Below are 23,529 nucleotides of genomic sequence, written 5' to 3'. Positions count from 1 at the left end.
GTGTGCCGTTACAACAATGATGAAGTCTCTCAAAATTAAATAATAAATAAAAACAAAATATTATTGTGATTTATGTACCACCTTATATTATTATGTCCCATATAATTCTTTGCAGGACAAAACTTTCTTAGGTACACAGTGCAGAGTTTAATTTATCGTAAATCGTTTATTTCGTTCTCAAAACAAGTCCAACAAAATTATTAATCTCTTGACGAGGTATATAGTTGTGAAATACATCGAGTATTCGATAATGTCTAAGATCCAAAACAGCGCCGTTCCATCATCTACATCACCATCGTTGTATGTAGGTATAAGTCTGTAACACACAAAGATAAAATAATTAAATATAGGTTTATAATTTTGACAAGACGTTCCTTGGATGTAAGTATTTTTATTTTATACGATTATTGACGTTATATTATTTATCAATTATCATATTATAATGTTATTTTTATACAAAAAATTATACGACATTAACTCAAGTGGTTGTTTTTGAAATTATATTTGAAAAATAGTTATATCCTTAGGCTAATATATATGTATACAAGTGTAAAAAAGAAGTTAATAAAATTTTAAATACGCATGGTGTATGCAAAATTTTAAATTACAAAATAGTTTGAAATTTTTAGATATTTTGATTAATTTCAACAAAATACGAACTTCAAATACTTAAAAAAAAAAATTGTGCCTATATTTTATTGATATTTTTATAAAGATGTTAGAATAACTTTTGTTGGATTTTGTATTAAATTTTTTAGAATTTTGAACCAGCGAATAATTTTTTATCGGTGTTTATAAAAAAAAAAAATAATAAAAATTGAAAATTTCTTATGCCTATAAAGTATAAATAGCTCAAAAATATTTTTAAAATATTTTCGTGAATAGAAAATAATAACTTAATCATTTGGTGAAAATTTCAAGTTTTGCGGTTATTCGATTTTGAGTTTCGTCAAAATCAATTTTATCGAAAATTATGTCAGTGTAAAAGTTTCCATTTTTCTTAATTCTTTATTTGTTTTTCCCCATTAAAAAAACTAGTACTATAGTACTGAGAATTTTTAAGTTTGAGGCGTTTGAGCTCTTTAAAGTATAAACTTGATCTGATATTGTATCCAAAACTACTCTCATTGTGGAAAACCTATCGTGCACTCATGCGCAAAAAAAAAACAAACGCATCATAAAATCTATACACTCATCACTCCGATCAAAATCTAAAATTAACTTGATTATTGTAGATAAAAAACTACACCATAGTCGGTTAGACCCAACTCGTCCAAATTAAGTATCTATAATTACCAAACTCCTACCAATCAAAAATTAAGTATCTGACTTATCTGAGTATAACTTTTATAGTTTTTTAATTTAATTTATAGAATTACAGTTAATATATTAATTACTTCATCACAGCTATTTGATATTATGCTAATTATTGATCAATTCTTATGTAGGTTATAATTTATTCTTTGTGTTTACTTATACGTGGTTTGTCATTGCCTTTGAATGAAATGTGTATAATTTCTTGTAATTAACTAAAACTATAAATAAAATTAGTGATACTTAAATAATAGCTTATAATTCCATCTAATTACAAACAACCACCATGCCTGTAATAGAAAAATATTCTAAAGACATTTAATACAACAGGTTTGCATAGATTCACTAATATTAGCAGAAATTTTGGCATTTATGGAAAAAATATTGGTTTTGGCAGTGTGGATATTGTAAAAATTTGATATTTATCACAAAAATGACCAACAACTGCTAAATCGCACTTCTACCATGCTTTTCTAATACATAAGTCCATAATAATTAATATATATTCCAACAGCAATCAGTATACCTAGTTAGAAATAAGATATTAGTAGGTATACTGCAGCAATAAAAACGTATAGATATAGCAATCTTATAATAATTTACATAACATACTATTAAAAAAAAAAAAACCCGTGGCCGTCTGAATCTACGTTAATACCAAATCTTATTACCTGTCGGCTGTCATAGTGTGTTTATACATTCAAGTGTCCGTCAGACAATTGCTATAACAAGGTACAACATCTTGAATTTTGAAGCAGACAATGATTTAAATAAAAAAAATCAATTTAAAATGATTTAATGATGTCTTAGTTAAATTAATATTCGTACTTGAATGTTTAAGACTATAAAAATATTTGCATACCATTTTCCTAAAAATATTTGCATACATTTTTCTAGAAATAATTAATTATTTTTCGTAACTTGTCAGGTGTCGATTCAATGAAAGCCATAATATATATATATCTAATTACCATACTAATCCGTTTCCTTATTATATAATATTTATAGTTTATTACACGTTACATATATATTATAATTATTGTGTACTATAAAACGTATAGGTATACGATGTACGTGTAATAATAATAATTACATTCAAATTATTGTAATGAGTAACTAAAAAGTAACACGTACGATTTAAATATTAACAATTTACTACATTAAATAATTATATTGATCTGTTAAAAATAAAATGTATTACACCTAAATTAATATTATATTATTAAGTTCGGTGTATAGAGGTGATAATTACAGTAATGTTAATACAAAAAAAAAAAAAAAACGGAAACAGGAAACTCACTCTGCTGTATAATAGGAATCCAGTGAACCTCGTCATTGGGTAGGTCACTGTTAGGGCTGTGGTAGATTTGAATTCAATGATAATTTATAAGTCATTGATAATATACGAAAACCGATTCTGAGCGAAGACGCACAGTGGGTCATCCTATATTTCTAAGAATATTTTACGATTGTAAATGTATTTTATAATATAAAAAATAATATTATGTAATACCTACGCAGTAGATTTGACTGTTTGACAAAAACATCGTGTATATTAATATACACGAAATATACAATAATTACTGTTATTAACTTATAAGTCGATGGGTACCGATGCACCGTGGAATGGTTATTATGTTTGTAAAGCTATTTATATAATAGTTTAAAATTAATCTGAATATTTTTTAAATATGCATAGAAAATAATAATATTCATTAATGCAGTATACGCTGTTCAAAGTAATACAAACATTTACCACGAACCTATTTCGACCCACATCGGGTTTTAGTGCATCATAAGTTTTGAAATATAATATGTAAATCACAACTAGTAATATTACCTATACGAATTAATTGTAATTATAATTATTATTTATATAAAAGGACCAAATAATTGTCCACTGGGACATTTTTATCGGCAGCATCTTTTTGATCCGTTTTTACTCGCGGGGAACGTCATAATTTATTTTGTAAAAAATGAAATGTTCTGATCCGGAATTTCCGTTTTTCACAATAATGACCCTCGTCCGTTATCATCATGGCCGTCTTCTGATTTCCGCCAAAAAAAATTATTAAATTATTTTAAATATTTATTAAGAATCCCTGAACCTAAATCAATCAAATCGTAATAATTACGATACATGTATGCGCCTCACCTTGTATCACAGATATTGATCATAAACTATTATCTACATCTTATCTTATTACTCAGATATAGTTAGTGTATTTCCCTAAGCATAAACTATTATACATATAGCTAGATTTTTATTTTATATTACACAGCGTATTTGAGTATGAGTATGAGATAGATTAAAGGCACCTATACTAATATTATAATTGTGTGCAATTTAATAGTATCGGAGATCAAAAATCGATGTATAAATTTAGTAGTCGACTAAGTACCTCCAATGGGAGGTCTCTTCATTCCGTTATTCCTGTGCTATTTATTATTGTATCAATTAAGCAAATTGTTCAAATTTGTAACAAATTGCTAAATAAAGAATTATTTTAAAAAATAAAAAAATTAAAATTAGTAGACGGTTTAGGATTAAATTAAGTATTATATTCTAAAAAAAATAAAATTACACGAGAAATCCAGTTAAGTGCCGTGAATGTATTCCTCAATTCGTATTTCTTTTAAATTAATTATATTTTGAGGAATTTTTGATTTACACATAATATTTTACGACATACAATGGTTTATACTTCTTTTAACAAATTTTGAAACTAAGTAAAAATTGAGAGCGAGTTTTAATAAATATCTAATAGGTTTCGCTCGCGATGAAATCATAATAATAGTAATGTTCTCGAAAAATATCTAAAATAATATTTTATTATTATTTTTCAGTGGAAATCAGAATATAACCTTTAGTGGATACGGCCGTGGTGATAACGGGGCGGGGGTTGTTTTAGAAGAAAATGACTATGTCCTTGTGAGTAAATAGAAAAGTTCACAAAAAGATCAAACTCCACCAGTTTATTGATTTATCTTTTAACCACTTCGTGAAATAAATATTTCATTTTATCTTTTCTAGATAAAATTAATTTAAAGTTTATTTTTATCTTCATTAAATATAATGGTTTTCTCGGATAAATTAATTATATCGTTTTTTGTGATCAGATTTTCAATTTTATTTTTATATAAAAATGTTTATTTTATGTTGGAGGTGTTGATTTTTCTAAGCTATTACCTATAACCAATTTATTTATTTTTTTTTCATTTTGTTTTATGTATGTTTATTACATGTGTTTTACTGTGGTTATTTTTTAATAGGTTTATTGTTCATTATCTATAAATACGGGTAGGTAGTTTAAACAAATAATTTAAAAATTTGAATTTGTAAAATAACATTTTTGCTATATAAATATAAATTTGAATCTGTAATATTATCTAGAAATTGCTAGAAAAACACTTTTTATGTAGAGGAAACGTTTAAATTTTAATGTCGTCAGGCAATCAAATTTAACACAGATTCATTTTGTACGAGTACTAGGGACAACTATTTTATTTCATTTTTTAAATATTTGTTAATTGAAAAAATCAAGTCTGTAAGAGTTAGGTTAATTTTTATCACAACTATTGGACAGAATAATAATTGATTAATTGATCGGCTACGAATACGTTTGTTTAAATAAATAGATAATTAATTAGCAAACTAAAAGATCTTAACATATAAAATATAATAAATATATATTATAAGTAAACACAAATTCAAATTGTTCTTTTGATTTCGTTTATCTTTAATCATTTTGAAAAATAAATGCACTGTATAATTATTATAAACATTTTAATTTTAATTTAAAATCCTTTAAAATATAGTAAGTTATTACTTACTATTATTCGTATCATCACACGATTTGTGTATAAAGTATTATTTTAATTATCCACCACAGTTCATAGATCTTAAAATCGTTTTTGGTTGTAATAATCAGATTTAATTGAAATTCATAGTTAACTGATATATCTTTCTATAATATTATATAGTATTTATCGAACAAATATAATACATTCAATATCATTATATAATATGTTAATATTTATGATGTATGCGGCTTTAAAAGAATATAATAACGTTAAATTAACAAAAACAAAAATAATTCAAACTTAAATCGTCTATATTGTATAACTTTGCTGAAAATAGGTCTATTAAAATAAACTACAAACTATTTAAATGTATATGTAATCCATCAGTATCAAATATTCTGGCCGAGTCTATTATGTTACACGTATATTTTATACAATAAATAAATATATATATATATAATAAAAAGAAACTCGATCACCTTCATTATTCCGAATCAAATTACGCTAATGATTTCGCCGTGTCTCGGACATAATGTTATAAAATATGTACAGATGATACAGTTATTGAAATCGAAAGCCTTAATATGCGAAATAGTAAAGTTATATAAACGTAAACACAAAAATGTTGCAATATTTGCATTTTTTCATTTGTGGAACACCATTCTCCAAATTATAAGATAAAAAAGTTCTATTTGTGATCTATTAATCTTTTTTTTTTATTAATTTTAACAAACAATGTGTTTTTATGACATAACAATTCTGTTCATTTTGAATACTTAATTAAAATAAAATAAAAAAACATTTAAATAGTCAAATGTATATTAATGTGTGGAGTTACAATCTAACTGAAAATTCGAAATAAATAAATATTTCTTTAAAAATGTTTTTTGTATGTGAACTTATTCTTCAAACAATTTCAGCACGATTTTTTTTTTTTTATTCAAGATAAATGAATATACTCGTGACACGTTGCATTAATATTGCTAATTTTTGTTCTTATTATGTAATTAATTATATTAGAATAAAATCAAAATACAACAATACCCTTCCCACTTTCCCGACTAAGGCGAATTTATAGAAGCAGCTCAAAAGTTTAAATTTTAAATCTGTTTTTACTTCAAGCATAATATGATACGTATTGTACAAAATAAATACAATTATTATTGCGATAGATACGATTTTAATATATCATACAATTAAACAGCCCGTAGTATGGCGCATGCGCTATGCAATTCTCCCTGACTCCGCTACAGTCGAAATGACATGTGATTTGGACACTATTCTATTATCGGCATGCTGCAATTCGGCCGGACGCTGTGCAGATTCACGTCCGTCCAAAATTTAACGCTGAAATGTCGCAAAAGGTTTTTCGACATTTTTCAACGTGCGCGATACACTCGAGTTTAATGAACGATCGAAGCCGTAATATCATAAACGACTTAAAGACCGCTTAACCACGCGGCTCGGTGGTTTGAACTTTGAGTATTATATCGTACAACCGTGGAGTGGTGTACGATATAATATATTTTGTAGTAATCACGTTTGAATTATTCGAAGAAATGCTGACGCAGATTACCCCCCCCCTTTACACCTATACGATGCTTACCAGCAGCCTGTAGCCTGTCCTATATCACTGTACCGGTGTCTGTGCTTTTGTTTGTTTTTCCGGTATGCGGAAACGATATAAACATAAACGATGTCGTAATAACAATAATATTATTATTATATAACGGCGGAGCGGTAATGCGCTAATATGATAAATAATAATAATAATAAAAATCCCCTTTTTGAATAGCGTCACGCAGTGTCACCGGAAGACACATAGCTCAATAGCTGCATATATATGATTTAATGACAATATTAAAACGCCATTACTGCGAACAGTGGTTGCAGGTGTTGCTGCTGTAGTCGTGGTTAATACCACAGATTTAATGTGATATTATTGAAGAAGTCCCGGAAAAGCGACGGTTGAGAGGACGTCGTCAGGTGAGTACTGACGTATATTTTTTTAATCTAAAAATCACCTGAGCAGAACACTATATAGCTGCTCGCGGCTTTATAGGTATTCAATACGCATCAATAGATTTTAATGCGCTTTCCGTTTAATTTCGGAATCACGCACAAGAGCCGTAACGATATAAGTCCCGCCGAGCTGTTTAAAAAGAAAATGTCAAATTTGTATTTCAATTAGTTTTTAAAATTTAAACTTTTCTCGGCCGTCGTTATAATTGCCTATGTAAAACCCCTAAAACATGTACATGCGTGTCTACTTGCTGGCCTATTGCCGAATTCCGGGCGTTGTCTTTCGAATTTGCGATATTAGCGTACTTGCCCATAATATTTTATAAGTCTATTGTATAGCTTGTATAAACCTACACGGAGTAATCACTGCTCTCCGTGATCGTCAATAATGAACTTAAGTCCGATGATCGATTGTTTTAGAAATAATAATTAATGAATTCTGTAATAATATTTTAACGACATTATGATCTAACCTCGCCTATGAAGGTTTACCTATTATAATATTATCATATTATATTATACTAGTATAATAACACATCAGTTCTTATACAAATTTTAATTTAGATTTATTTTTGAATACTATAAATGAAGTTGATTAATATTTATATAAATATGCGCGTACATAGTACATCATTATTGAAGATCCAAACAATTCAAATAAGCTAAGCTAAAACAATACTACAATTTTAAATCAAAAAAATTCATATAATTTTTTTTAATGTTGATAAACTTTTTTTTTGGATAAAATGTTATTTTTTACATAAAATATATTCATCGACTGTAGTTTATTTTAATATAATATAATATATTTTGCGTATAATAACATGTATCATTATGCATTTTTGATGCCCATAAATCGATTTACAATTATTATGATCAGGTCAAGTTAGCTCACGTGAACACGTTTATAGGCCCTATATTTATATTTTAGGTAATATAAGGTTACTTGCAGCTCAATCGTCAGTTTTAAAAATAATTTTAATCACTTAAATTTGAAAAACATTATATTTTCACGTCATATAAATTTGATATTTATGACGCAGAAGTGCAGGACATTATACAAGTCCAAATAAAACTTAATTGCACTCGATAAAGTATTTAAGGAGTAATAGCAGTTGTATGCCTCTTTCTTCCGTCAATCTCATTTTTGTGCAGAAAAAATGTATCATACATTTTATACACAAAGACATGAAAACTCAATTTAATAAATACGAGTACATATAATAAAATCGTTTCCCCCTCCCTGTGCGCAAATTGAATATTTTATTTCTTGCACTTAAGCTTTGTTCTGTATTAAATCTAAAACGCTCACTACACTATCGTTTAAGCCAACTAATATTAGAATTTGTCTTTTCAACAACTACAGCCTACAAGTAAGCCATGTTATTGTTTTTAACATTTATTTCCCAAAAAGAAATTTCCTATGATAAAACTAGATTTATTTGAGTCCTTGATAAACGTAGAATTTAGGGGTTCAATCTATACGATACAATTTGCACGACCCCTTTAGTTATATTATACTCTATGCCTCTCCCCCTCCAATTATATTATTTTATCCTCTGCCGTTTATCTCGCATTGTCAATGGAGCTATTAGCCACCACTAAACTTTCAACTTTTTCATTCTACTAATCTGCAGTATGATACACATCGTTATTATTTTCTTCTGACTTTTTAAATTCTTATATTTATAATGTAGGTACCTTAATAATCCATTATAATGCTTCATTGTTCCTAGGTTCATTATTTAAAATAAAAAATATGGGTTAGCGCTTGTATTAAATTGTCAAGTCTTAATACCCAAAGCTACAATTTTTATTAAACGAAATTTAAACAAATAAGTAATAACGATTTTATACAATTTAAAAAAATTCGGTATGTTTCTAAATTCATATTAAACATTTACAATCTTTTCTATTGTATAAGAGATATTTTTTTTTAAAAAAATTGAAGTGTTGCGTTATTGTAGTAGGAATAAAATGTATGGTTAAATATTAAAATGTTTATCGCCATCAGATTATTAAAAATCTGACATCAAATATTTTAATTTATTTTTAATCTAATTCACTTCTAAATAGCATATAATTTAATAAATAATTGGGTGTTTAATCTATGTTTAATTTTATAAAATCAGATTTATTGTATGTATTTAAAAAACCAACCGACGTACAACGAAGATAAAATAAGTTCACAATTTTTCTCTCAAAAGATTAAAAAAAATATATTTAAATTTAATTTTTAACTAATTTTATAATTTTCTTTTTACAAAATACATTATTTACTCGATGTGTGGTAAAATGTTTTTATTTTAAACTGATTGAAATAATTTTAATTTCTTAGAATATTCATTCAACTCGACATTTTTTAATTCTTGGAAAATATGATTTGACCAACTATACCAGATACCTAGTTTTCAGAAGTTACTAGTTAGTATTTACTTTTTACTAAAACCATGAACTAATCACCTCTAAAGATTTTCTTAAATAAGTTAACAAACAATACTATCATACAATTCATAAACCGTATAAGAGGACTTTTCACCGAAAAGTTAAAGTAATAAGTAGTTTTAAGTTTTAAGCAATAGTAAAACTTGAAGAATACAATTAAAAGTATTATTTTTTAGCCATTGTTAGTTGTTGTGTAGTTTCGAAATTGTATCAAAAAATCAATAAAAATCTGTTATAAAATATTAATATATTTGTTATTAATACTTTTAGTGAAATTTTTGAACTTGTTAAAATATTAAGAATAATATTTTTGTAGCAATCTCAAATTCTTAAATTATACTTATATCAGTTTTCGTCAGGTGCGTTTTAGGATATATTTAATTTTGTAGACCCTTATATTTTAATTTTTTTTTTAGTTAAAACTAGACTTATAACTTTTGGTAAAATAATACTTTTGAAAAAAAATTACCTTTACAGTAGTATCTTTTGCCTAGATATAAATTATAATACAGGTAATAGTAATATTTTTATTATTATTATTATATGAAAGGTAGGTACGTCAATGATGGATAGACAATTTGGCATTATATTAAAGCCATATAAACCGTTCCAATAATATACAATCATGTAAATTACAATACATTGATCTACTGCTAAATTTTTTTCTCGACATTTATATTATATTTAAAGCCACGCATGTAATACTCGTTTGATGGTTTTTTTTTTTTTTTTATCTATATTGACGTTATATTTTGAAAAAAGGTTTTTGAACTTTAATATATTTGACAGTGAAGCATTTACTCTGTTTTAAATAGCACTTTTAAATACACACTATTTATAATATTGTATTAAACGAAAGCCTGGACATTAACGAGTTAATAAGTTTAATATAAAGCTAATTTAAACCTATAGATTTAACTTACTAGTTTAATGTTTATCAACTTAATTTAACTTAACGAATTCGTCTTTAAAATCAATAATCAATTTGTAATTTATTTAAATATTACCAATTTAATACATTTTTAATTTTCATAGATATTATCTAAATAAATATTTTTGTTTATTGCTGTTTATAATTATAATTCCGTAAAATGAAAAAAAAAATATTATATAAATAAATATATTATTATGATTGTAAAGGATTTTATATTTTAGTTAATAAATAATAACTTTGAACTACGAACTATATGCATATAATAATATTTATAAATAATTACTTTTGCGGACTCTGTAACTTTACACACATAGAATCTATAATATGATAAATTTAACCCACGACAATAAATATATTAAAAATATATACGGATATAAATTATCAGATATATCGGTAATTTTAATATTTTTCTAAGTAGGTCAAGTAGAATTAGTGATGATTGATGTAAGAATGACAATTATAAATGTGCATTGTACATACATAGGCACTAACCACGGGGACATCTGACACGTGCAACATAAAAGGACGATTCCAGGAACAGGATGAAAATTAACTATATTGTGTTGTAACTATAGAAGTATAGAAAGACACAAGACACGCAGACGCCATAGTGACAGACTAGGGACCATGTATACATTAAACATAAGGCCTAAAACAAGGAACATTTCATACGACAGTTCACAAGGTTTTGATCGAGTATTCAGTTATTTATTTTTTAAAACATGCAAATTTTAAGTCATAACTACTCATAACAATTCAACGATTGTTGATATTTTCACACAACAATATGATTATTACTGGTTGTATTTGTAGCTATTTAAATGTATAAGATACGTATATAATTATATAAATATTACACTTATCTTATAGGTAATATAATATTATAAATTAAAATATGTTTTATTTGTTAATTATATTGTTTATTCATTCCCCACTAAATATACTATTTAAAGTATTATTTAGATAGTAGTATAATAATAGTATTTAGTATTTTTCACTAAGATCAGATAAACCTCTAAATTTTTATTTCAAAATTGTATGCATTAATTTATACTTATTTATATTTTTAAACTTTTTTTTTTTATAATTATACGAGCTATTTATTTTATAAATACAAAGTATTAAATGTTAAGTTAAGCAATACATTAAATACGTTTACACTTAAATTTAAATTAAGACCCCTTTGCCTAAAATACGAATAAGGTCTTGTAAGTTCTACGTATTTTAAAAAATATTATTAACTTTCCAATCCTTAGTTAACTGAAAAGATTTTTTAATGGAAATATTACAAGTATAATAAATTTAAAAACAATGAATATTGACTTCATAACAGTACGACGAGACTACGAGAGCTTAGTTTCGTAGAACGATTAATTTTTGTACTGAGCTGAAAATCAACTTTGTAATAAACAGGATATAATTAAAAATAAATATACTCTATTATTCGTAACTATAGGAAACGTGCGAAAAAATATGTCAAGTTTTACTTAGTGCTGTTTCTAAGAATATGTAATACACTAAACCATATTGTGGGTGAATGTAAGTGTATATATTTTATCCTTATTATAATCACATATCATCTTTCAATAATTATTATTAATTTAACGTTTTGCTTATTTTCAAAATATACACCCCACGTGATTTTCAATCGATTTTATCCGATTCAATTTTATTTTTATTTTTCACCGATACTTGTCTGTCACGACAAATATTTTATTTTGAATAGGTAGGCAAGTATCATTCATCATACATAGTATAATACAACATAATAATATAATCAATGGTTGTATTTTACGAAAGTATCTGCAGCTTTCGACCTCTTTGTTGATACCCACTCAAATTTAGGCATTTACGGTGTCGAGTGAACACACCCGCTGAAGTCGTCAACTGATGTTTTCCATTGGCATTGAATATTTATACGGTTCAGAGTTGTAATGCGATAATAATATATAATATAATCACCACGAAGGCGACCCCGCGGGTCACGATGAGTCCTACATGACCCGATTATTGTAATTGTTATCATTAATAATTAAAACTGCGTATCGCGGCAGTTAGATACTCACGTTTGAAAGACCAAAGGCACCAACAGTTGAATGGCAGTTTGTTGGAAACACCTGTAATATATAATAGTCTGCTTCAATATACGGTGTGTATGGTGTGCGCGCACGCGATTATATCGACGTTGGTCCAGTGGCCCATATTGAGAGGGTTTTAAAGGGACGGGCTTTATACACAACGAGAGTTTGCAACTTTCATCAAAATAAAGATATATAATTTGCACAACCGCAGGTAGTCGAAAATAGTGTTTGTAATTTGTACCAAAGTATAAGGGTATGTAATTTGCACCAATTGTATAGGTAGTCAAAAATAGTGTTTTGTAATTTGTACCAAAATGAGTACCTATCTATATATATATATACATTCAATTATTTAATCGGTCCCCCGGAGACTCGACGAACTCGAACTGCAATGATATTCTTCGGGATCTCAAACTGCGTCATAGAAGTTTTATTACCTTTCATGGTAATCGTTATAAAGTTTGACGTTCGATCCTTCACAATCGCATTATTACACTACACGGTATTACATTTATTATTTTTTGAAAAAAATAAAGAGTTTATTTTATTAATAATTATTATTATTATTATATGATGTAATATTATAAATAGCTTTAATATAATTTATTATTATTATTATTATTATTAGGTAGCTTTGGAGTTAATACTGACGTACCGTAGAATGGTGTGAGTATAATTAATGAAATGCCACTCAGAAACTAAAATAGAATATTCTGCGTTTTTAGTTTCTGACATCTAAATTTTTTATTATATTCATCGGTCGAAACGTGTACAAACTATTGAACGAATAATAGTTCATAGATTTTAATTCTTGTGCAAATTACATTTCGTATTTTTAGTACCTGCGGAAACGGTGCAAATTACAAACACATTTCAAAAATATTCGTGCAAATTACACGTCATACAGTATTTTGAGTTAATTTTGGTGCAATTTTTATTACAGCCACTACAACAGAGACGTAATTTATTTTATTGTAATAAATAGCAAATGTCTATAATATTGAATACTCTGTTATTATTTTAAAATTAAAAAACATATACCAAATACATACTTAGACATTAATCAAAAGTGCAATAATTATTAGAAACGTGTGACGTATTAATATGTTACAAATATTGTTTTTAATAATATTTATACTGAATTTTCACTTTAAAAAAATGTGTAAAACTGTAATACTTAAATTATTAATTCTATTAACTTTGTCGAATTGTTCAACGAAATTACACACCCGAAGCTTACCTATATTTAGAAGAAAAATTTGTAAGAATGTAACAATTGGGTTAGGATTGTTGGTCAAAGAATATGCGCTCGGTTTATAAAAAAAATGAAGAAATATTTAAAAATCATAATGCATAAATTGAATTATTAAAAGCGTGCTTATAAGTCGGCTTGAAAACGTACAAATATTTGGGAAAAGTACAATTTACGAACCGTATAGGATTAATGTTTTGATACAAAAACGATAATCGTATGGACTATAATCGATATAATTTTTTTTTTAATCCAGTGATGTTTGGATGTTTGAAGTATTGATAGTTAATATATAGCTGGATAGCGTGGTCGTGAGAATCCATAATAATATATGTAAGCTATAGTACAGGGGTGGCCAGCGAGAAGAGAGACTCGTGAGCCACCAAATATATTAATTAATATGGAAGAGCCAAAATGTAGAAAAAAACGGTCATACATTTTTTTGTAAAAATGTTACGATAAGATGCGAGCCGCAAAAGTCTATGACGCGAGCCGCGGTTTGGCCACCCCCGCTATATTAATTATAAAATACAATAAACGTACCCTCTAAACAACAATAAATAATCTAATTAAGTATAACGTAATGTCAACAACTGTGTAAAACGTAATATTAGAATGATACTCTTTCGGTCCTAACGGCCGTGCCGATTATAGGTCGAAAGTATCGATATATAGTATGTATATTATTATTATTAAATCAACAATGGCGGTAACCGGGACAACGAGAAAGCCGTAACGGACAAACCACATTTAGACCGCAATATTGTAAATCGCAATAACATAATTTGATGATTAATATCGTTGTATTCGTCGATCAACTAAATATTTTTCGACACGAATTCGTTAGGGTTTTGATAAAGAGTTTTACTGCAATCATCACGATAAATTTAATTCTGATATCCATAGTCGTAATTATACCACGGTTAAGCTGTGGTAGCAGAAGTTTGCATGACGTGCTGTCTCCGGCATTTTCAAAAAGCGCCTTCACCGGTTTACAGTAAAAAAATTGCGTTATTCGAATAGATTGATAATATTAATATAATTTTCTTGGATCTAGAATAAAACACAGGATTTCACTTGTCTGTTTTATATCTTATATTTATAGAAATTGGTTAGTATTACTCAAGCTCGGATTGGAGAGGGGGATAGGAAAAGACTATCCCACAGAATTAGCTCTTTCCGCGCATTTTTTTGAAGAATTCAAAATCGATTTTAAAAAATTAAATGAAAATTATTTTGAACACCAAAAATTATTTTTAAAAAGTATAAACTTTATAATATTACGAGTATTAATGAAAATGAGAGTTATAAATAAATGGTTTGTATAATTTTTATTTTTATTACGACGAGTTGTCTGTTGTTATTGTTATTCAAATTTGAGTAATATACTAATTATTATGTATGAACATATAACTACTACCCACTTATGTTGGTAGTCTATTATTAATTGCTTTTATTTTATAACGGTATATATAATTGATTATAATTATATAACCTTTAAAGTAACTAGTACCTAATTAAAAATAGTTTTGAAATGAACTAAAGGTTGAACATTTTAAGTTGAGGTAACTATTATTTGTTGGCATACTATGATTTATGTGTTGGGGTCCAGTATATCTTTATATTTTATTAAACTTAATTCGGACTTGGTAATACTGATGAAGTGATAAAGTATTAATACGACAATAAATCCCACCACCAAATATATTATTACACATAACCATGTATAATAAATAATATAATATATTGATGGAAACAAAACCTTGTTACTAGTTTACTCCCCTCCCACCAAAAAAAAAAAAAAAATTAATAATAATAAAAGAGAGAAAATTGTTCATTTTTCCTCCTACCATTGTCTAACACTTTAAATATATTTATTTTATTTAAAAAATAAAAAGTGATGATAGTTTTAATTTCGCTGTGCATTAAATAAGCTACCTTTACGAAGTACCGAATAAGTCTATATCAGTAGTCATACTTATTAACAGGGCTCGGGACTTATAGCACTTAAAATCTTTAAAATAAGCGCTTAAAAAATCACTTAAAAACATAATTATAAGCACTCAAATAAGCACTTAAAAAATCTTAAATATAATCAAAAAAAAAAACTTTTTTTTTACATAATAGAGTAGGTATTATAGACATAATTTGTAAATGTGCTAAAAATAATACAATTAACGACTACAAAAAATATTGAAACAAAATGATTAGGAAACGCTTCACACTAAAAAATCAAAATAAATCTTCTTGTTATAAAAAAAACAAACTTTACTTTCGAGACATTTATAGACGTTTATAGATTTTCCAAGGGATTTTCTGAAAAACCACATAAAAAGTAGAAAAACTGGTCAAAAAAGCAAAAATAATCAGAAAAACTGTAAATAAGCATATTTTTAAAAAATCGTTGAAAAGCAAAAAAAAAACACTTTCAAATTTCATAATTGAACGTGTTTTAACCTGACACACAATTCCATAGCACTCTGCTTCATTTTAAGTCAATCCATAAAAATAAGCAAATGATTCAAGTCCCGAGCCCTGCTTATTAGTTATTAATGATGAAATTATTATTTTATTGAAACACGTTCTCAATATTATACACATTGTTTGTGTGTAGGAAAATGTTTTCAAAAATGTGTAAATTACATCAAATAAGAAGAAAATTGTTTTTTTTTTTTTTTTTTTTTTTTTTTTTCATTTAGAACTTTCAGTATATAACTATTATAGTTCGACAGTTATTACAATATATAATATATGTATAAAAGATTTACAATAAATAGAATCTTAATTATAGCATAATTTAGATAATTTGGTGATTAGATAACAATATAAAATGAAATGATACAATATATTATGGTGGACGTATAACGGTATATGGAATTACAAATTACCTTTATTTAATAAAGCCGTTAGGAGAGACAGGAGGGGTTTTATGATTGCACTGAATTCGGTAATAAAAGATGTAAATAAAGTTTCTATATTAGGAGATAGGTGGGAATGGTTATGATTGGAGGAAGTGGCTTCGGCATATGATGGTTTATCGGTATTGGAATTTAAGGTGGATTTAAGGAAGTTTGTATGAGATTTGGGAGTAGATATGAAATGTTTACGACGAGGTGGTCTGTAATTAAGTTTTTTATAAACGGGACAGCCTTTGTAATTGGCAGGGTGGCTACCTTGGCATAAAGCACACCTGGCCGGAGATTCTGGTGACATAGTGCATACGTCAGATCTGTGTTCTTCGCCACATCTGATGCATCGTGGAATGTGGTTGCAGTAACCCTGAGTGTGCCCGTAAGACAGACAACGATGGCATTGAGGTGGGCCTTTACGTGGATGGGGCTTTTCGACAACAATTTTGGTGTGCAATAGATACTCGATTTTATATAAATCCATGTTGTTGGTGGCTATTTTGAGGTCGACGAAAAATAGAGGTAGAGGTGATTTATCGGAAGAGCGCTTAATGTTATGAACGTGGGTAACCTGGTGTCCCAGTTCCGATAGAGAAGTAATTATATCTTCAGTAGAGGTAGAAGGGTGGAGATTGCGGATCACCACCCGTAATGGACGCTTATCATACTGCTGGTATGAATGAAAACTGATGCTGTTTTCAATTAGATATTTAATGAGTAGTCTGTAATGCTCATAGAAATGAGTATGGACGATCAGGTAAGAAGGTGTGGTTTTACAGATAAATTCTGTTGTATTGAAAATTTTCATCAAGTTTGAGGTGAAACTGGAAAAATTACTCACGCCTTTGATATAAACTGCTGGTGGTTTTGGTAGGATATTTTGAGTATGTGTTTGAGTTTTGTTTGGCTGTGTGTTGTCGTTTGAGTCTTTAAGTGTGGTGAGAACTGAGTACCGGTTAGGAGTTATGAATATTTTTGATTTCTTATCATCTGGCTTGGGTGAGAGCGAAGAAGACGAAAGATTTCTTTTGCTTGAAGTTGAATTAATTTTAGTTGTGACACGATTATTCGACGATTGGGCCGCCATATTACGTAAACGTAAACGGCAGAAAGTAATAATATAATATTAGCGTATGAAAAACAGATAACGGAGCGAGCGTAATGACCGTGCGTTCATGATGAACGTTATCGCCGGACTGAGAAAATTGTTTTATATTGATATAATAATATAACTTTCGACTACATATCACACAAATTTGATGTACAATAAATGACGTACGACTACGAGTGAAATTTTAAATGTTATAATAATATATATTAACTGTATATGCGCTGAACTATGATATAAAGCATTTAGGTACTTGCAGGCTATAATAATAATAATAATATATTTATATGCGCAAAACAAATGTTAGACAAACAATCGAGTTTTTTTATCATCGGGTATTTCATCTAATATCGACATAGTAAACTCGTTTTCCCGTTGTGTCGTATGTACTTTGTTATAATAATATTACGGCATTTGAGAGACGGCCCAGGATATAATATGCACTAATATTGTTATTACGGAATGCTCGGTACCCGGGCTCAAGGTCAAATTTAGTCTAACGGCACGCAAAATATATAATATGGTTTTTTTAGATTTAATTTTGTTTTAAAATAATGTATGGGAGTTAGGTTAGTCGAAACGAACAACAGTTATAAATCCAAATAAAATAGTATAATATCGGTTTATACAGAAGTAAAATATAATATAATATGTTATACTACTTATACTGTTCTGTGCATAGTTAAATATTAATACGCTATGGTTTTCAATGCATGTGACTATATTTTTATTTATACAACTTAATATTATACAATATTATAATACCACTTGACGTAATAGATTGTAATATGCATAAACATATTATATATTATATTATTATAGTTTTTTTTTTATGTCTGTTAGCATATTATTATTTTACCATTTAACTGCACGAAAAGTATATTATTTATTCATTAGAATAAACCTTTTAGTATAAGCACTTATTATATAAGGTTTAAAAGAAGTATTAAAAAACCTAAGACAGGTAACATATAAGTGGACAAATTATAATTTATATGAAATTAATATTAATAAAAATAATATAGCAAATAAAATATTTAAGTGCCAAATATTATAAAACAAATCCATAATTATATAAGTAGTCTATATATATATATAATAAATCATTAATGCCAAATATATATTATCTCAGCTAAAAATATTTCATGACATGAAAAAATCAATTTAGACATAATTTGATTTATTAACGATGTACAGCTCTGCGGAAGAAAAAATGAGTAACAATAATATTAATTGTTGTAATTTTAAAGGGGAATGTCCAAAACATATGTATTTTCGTTGTGTGGTGTTTATTGTTTAGATTTATCATTGAGAGTAATTCAAAATAATCAATAATGTCATATAACAAACAATTTATAAACGCGATATTTTATTTATTCTACTTTCCTCAACTCCTTATTACATCAATAACTTCTAGTTGAGAAACTTGTAAATTATATGTGTCCATAAAAATTAGCATACTTGGCTTAAACATTAAAACCATTGGTGTAGATTTGAGGATTTAGGGGTTCTGCTCCTTAGTACCATAGTACGTATATTTTGAGTATCATCGAAAACAAATTAAAAAATATTATTGCAATAATATTTTCCTTTATGAATATTTCTCAAAATGTCTATACAAAAGTATTTTATAAAATATTATCTTTGTCGAGACTATTTTGACTGAAAAATAAAAATTCATTATTTCCAATAACTGATTGAATGAATTTCAGTGCATAATACGTTTGAATTCAATAATAGATCATTGTATAGGTATGAACAAAGTCGTAATCTTTTCATCTCCGTTACACTCGCCAGCTGTTTTATTGTTTAACATTTTGCTCCATTTATCATATGTAACTGGCCACACAACTGTTTTATAAAATCTGCCTTTTAGTATAAATGCCATCCACACAAAACACCTGATGCCTAATTCCACTTCATCAGTCTACACATAATCACATATACCTTATTCCGTCGATCTCTAGACAATCTCATCGAACATTATACACCATCGCCTCTGTTTTACTGTCCCTTCCCTTCAAGCGCTACTCTCCACTCTCGTTAAACTGTTTCCATCACTAAAACAACCTAATCTTCAAGCATCGTGCGTTATGGCACCCCACTCCATAGAAATATAAATAAAATAATATCTAAATTATATAAGTAGACTGACAGACGATTATTGCCATTCAGAATAATGTTTATGATTAGTTAGTAGTAAACAACTACAGATTTATTTTGGTAATAAACTCCATTTTTTTTTTGTTTCCAATAATTTGAGCATGAAAAATGTCTGGAAATAAAACATTTCACTTAAAATTAATAATGTTTTTCGATCAACAGCGCAACTAAACATTTAAAAATGTCTAATAAACTGTTGTCCATTTTCAATCATAATATATTTGTGATAACACAATATTAGTATTGATAGTGTTGATACAACCATATATGTTTTTATACCAATACATATGTTATACTTGTTCTAAATTGTATGATTACCTTTATTTTTGCGAGTATATTGTTAAAATTGTGTTTATATTGATTATAGTTGCTGTAACTATTTAATATTTTTACATAAATCATTTATATAGTTAAATTTGAGAAACTATTTTATATTGTTGCAATTACTATAAAATAAGTCGATGCAACTGTAATTGTTTGACTAATTTATTTTAGTACTCTCGGCTAAACACATTAAATTGGCACAATTAAATAAAGTGTTACGACAGCTGAAAATTGTCTAACTATTAAAAATATTATATAATCAGATTATTTTTGTTTTCTATGTATTACAATATTAAACATAGTCATTATAGTCAATAATAGTATTATGATTTATAAGATTTATAGATTTTCATCTTGTAGTCGGTGCAGGTATTGAAGTATCTTAATTTAAATCGATAGATAGAAGGTTAGACTAATTGTATATTATACTAGTTAATAAGACGTATGTTTCGTGGAAAAATAAACGAACAGTGATCAAAACGCCTAAGGTATTATTTATAGTGAAAACTAATTTAAAATTGGATAACCCGTGACCAAAAGCAATTTACAGTCAAACGAAATATATCGAATTGTATGGTGCACTTGAATATTTAATAATTAAAATCTTCAATACAACGATAAGTTCAAACTCGTTATAAAGTGTCTGAACTCGCCCGTGCGGGCTACTCAATTTTGAATTTCGTCAATATAATATTTAATACACGTGCGATGTTGTAATAAAACCGAGCGAATATAAAACGTTTGTAAAAGTCTGATTCAACATGGGTCTTAATCTGATCAGGATAAATAATATCGTTCTGCTATGGTGGAGTCGCTATTACATTCGATTTTAGTCCGATCCTGGTTCGGGTTTAGTCGGGCCTTAATGGCTTAGTAAGTTGATTCCAGACCATGCATAGTTCGCTTTACAACGTATTACAGTGTTGCAGAATTGATTCCTACGTGAAAAATAAAAATTTAAAAAATAAATAAATCATAGATAGACGGAGAAAACAAATGTTGGTGTAGCGGCCCCTAAAGTAGTTTTAATTCTAAACAGGAAAAGTAGATATATATTTATAAAGAATATCCATACGCGGATTATTAATTTTTGGTAAGAAAGAAATAGACTATCTAGACGAAAAAAATGATTAATCGAAAACATTAATAAATTATTATCACTGCACAATTTCAACTGGGCTATATATTATTATTTATTATATTAAAAAATTAATTAATTAAATTTTCAAATAAAAAGTACATTGATGGTAAAGTGTTTATTTTATTTGACCTAGCTACTATCATAGTATAGTATATAGTAATTGTTTACTTAACATAAGTCATATTTCTTTAAATTTTAGAATTTCTAATCGACCATAATAATTGGTATACAGTAGAATCCGCTTAATTGGGACACATAGGACGGTGACCTATTTGTCCCCACTATCCGACTGTCCCGATTAACCGAATAACTAATAAACTGATACATTCGTTCGGGACTATGCAATCTGCCCCAAACAAGCGGATTCTACTGTATATCCATTTGGCATTTTGTTTTTTTGAAAAATTGTACTTATCTGCTCACGAAAATTTCTTCAATATTATAAATTTTAATTATTGAAAATACAAAATACGTGGTAGCCACACTACTGCAGGTCCATCAGGTACTCAGCTGACACACATTATGTTTTTATATACAACATGTATTATAAAAAATAAATAATAATGTATTCAACAGGGGGTAAGCTATTGCCCCTTCAGTCCCTCCCTCTCCCCTCCCCCATTACGTGAACACCACTGTTGAATATCATTTGTTCGGACGAGTAAAAAACCCGGTGTAATATATGCCTATCGTATATCATATTATATGAATATTACTTTGAAGTAACTGGCCACCGGCAGTTCGTACATGGTCAGCAACATGAACGCTCCGGAGACGATCATCACGGCTTCGAACTTGTACTTGATCTCGGCCATGTGGAGACGACTGTCGACAATCGCTCGACGAATACCTGGTGCAATAATAATATTATAAACGAAACGGTAAATCACGTTTTTGGCGCGTTAAGTTCACGAACTGCGGTCAAAACCAAATGACATCGTCACGTTTCCGGGTTTACGCGGTCGTAAAACATACCTACCGTATTATCCACTCGGTGACGAGAACGCAACTCCGACGAACGACTCGGCGGCAGCACGGGAATATCCGCGGCGAAACGGACGCGCAAAAGTACACGTAAGCAAAGTCCGTCGCGTACGTGTTACAATGTAATAATATATTTAGCTTTTGCCTTCGGGCGGGCTCTCACCGCGTTTTCGTCGTCGTCGCAGTGTTATATCGGTAATTATTATGTATAAATTATGTACGACCGTCGCCGGCAGACAAGTGTGATACGGTCTGTATACGTAATATTATTATTATTGTTGAAGTTGTAACAAACTACATATATATACATGTATTATTATGTGATCTACTCGTACGCGGTGTGCAGAAACACATGTCGCGTACTTATTTTTTCATAATAATAATTATTGTTTTACGCGCGTATTTTCGTAATTCTTTTTGTTTTTTCGGTCGACCCACTTTGCGCACGAATCAACAACACTCGTATAGGCGTATTGAAAAACGTTATTTGGGAAAAACGAACACCCACACAACCAAAAAGTCGAATCAATCCCACGCGCGACGTTTGTTTTTTCGTGCTATATATATTAGGTATAACGACGAAGACGACGACAGACTGTTATTTTGTGTTTGTAGTATATAGATACGCGATTGCAGAGCTACCTTTTTCGTCCTTTCCACGAACAGCGAGACGGTCGCGATGTCTTATTTTTTCACGTGTGACGTCGTTGCCCGGATCGTATTTTTACGTTTTGCCGTATCTTTACGGCACGCAATAATAACCATCAGTTGTAAGCCCCGCAACGTTTTGATTTGAAAACCATTCGTAAAACCACTCGCCGAAACGTATCGTTATAAAACCTATTCTATTAATCGTTTTTATTGTTTTTACTCTTTTTACTCGTACAGTGATTTCAACTATGAGAAAAAAATTTAAGATATTATTGAACGTGTACGGATTTTCATATTTTAGGTCTTAGTGGTATATTTCGTACATATATTATATTGTTTATTATTATAAAATTAACACAGTAGATTCTTATTATGTCGAACGTCGTCATCTCGAACT

General features: G+C 28.2%; 1 protein-coding gene across 2 annotated transcripts; it reads right to left on the bottom strand.

The window, feature by feature from the left end:
- Positions 1–60: 60 nt before the first annotated feature.
- Positions 61–22,726, bottom strand: LOC132924585 (uncharacterized). 2 transcript variants are annotated; one of them, XM_060988981.1, is made up of 4 exons: positions 22,477–22,726; positions 22,214–22,347; positions 12,586–12,653; positions 61–316 (listed from the first exon to the last, which is right to left on the bottom strand). In XM_060988981.1, exons 2-4 carry the CDS (start codon positions 22,310–22,312, stop codon positions 178–180), a joined length of 306 nt encoding a protein of 101 aa, XP_060844964.1. In that variant the 5' UTR covers positions 22,313–22,347; positions 22,477–22,726; the 3' UTR covers positions 61–177. The 2 variants fall into 2 exon arrangements, with proteins under 2 accessions (XP_060844964.1, XP_060844963.1); XM_060988980.1 differs by having other exon boundaries at positions 22,214–22,726.
- Positions 22,727–23,529: the final 803 nt, after the last annotated feature.

Source organism: Rhopalosiphum padi, chromosome 3 (genome assembly GCF_020882245.1).
Source record: "Rhopalosiphum padi isolate XX-2018 chromosome 3, ASM2088224v1, whole genome shotgun sequence".
NCBI classification, from domain to species: Eukaryota; Metazoa; Arthropoda; class Insecta; order Hemiptera; family Aphididae; genus Rhopalosiphum; species Rhopalosiphum padi.
This window is presented reverse-complemented; position numbering and strand designations above follow the sequence as displayed.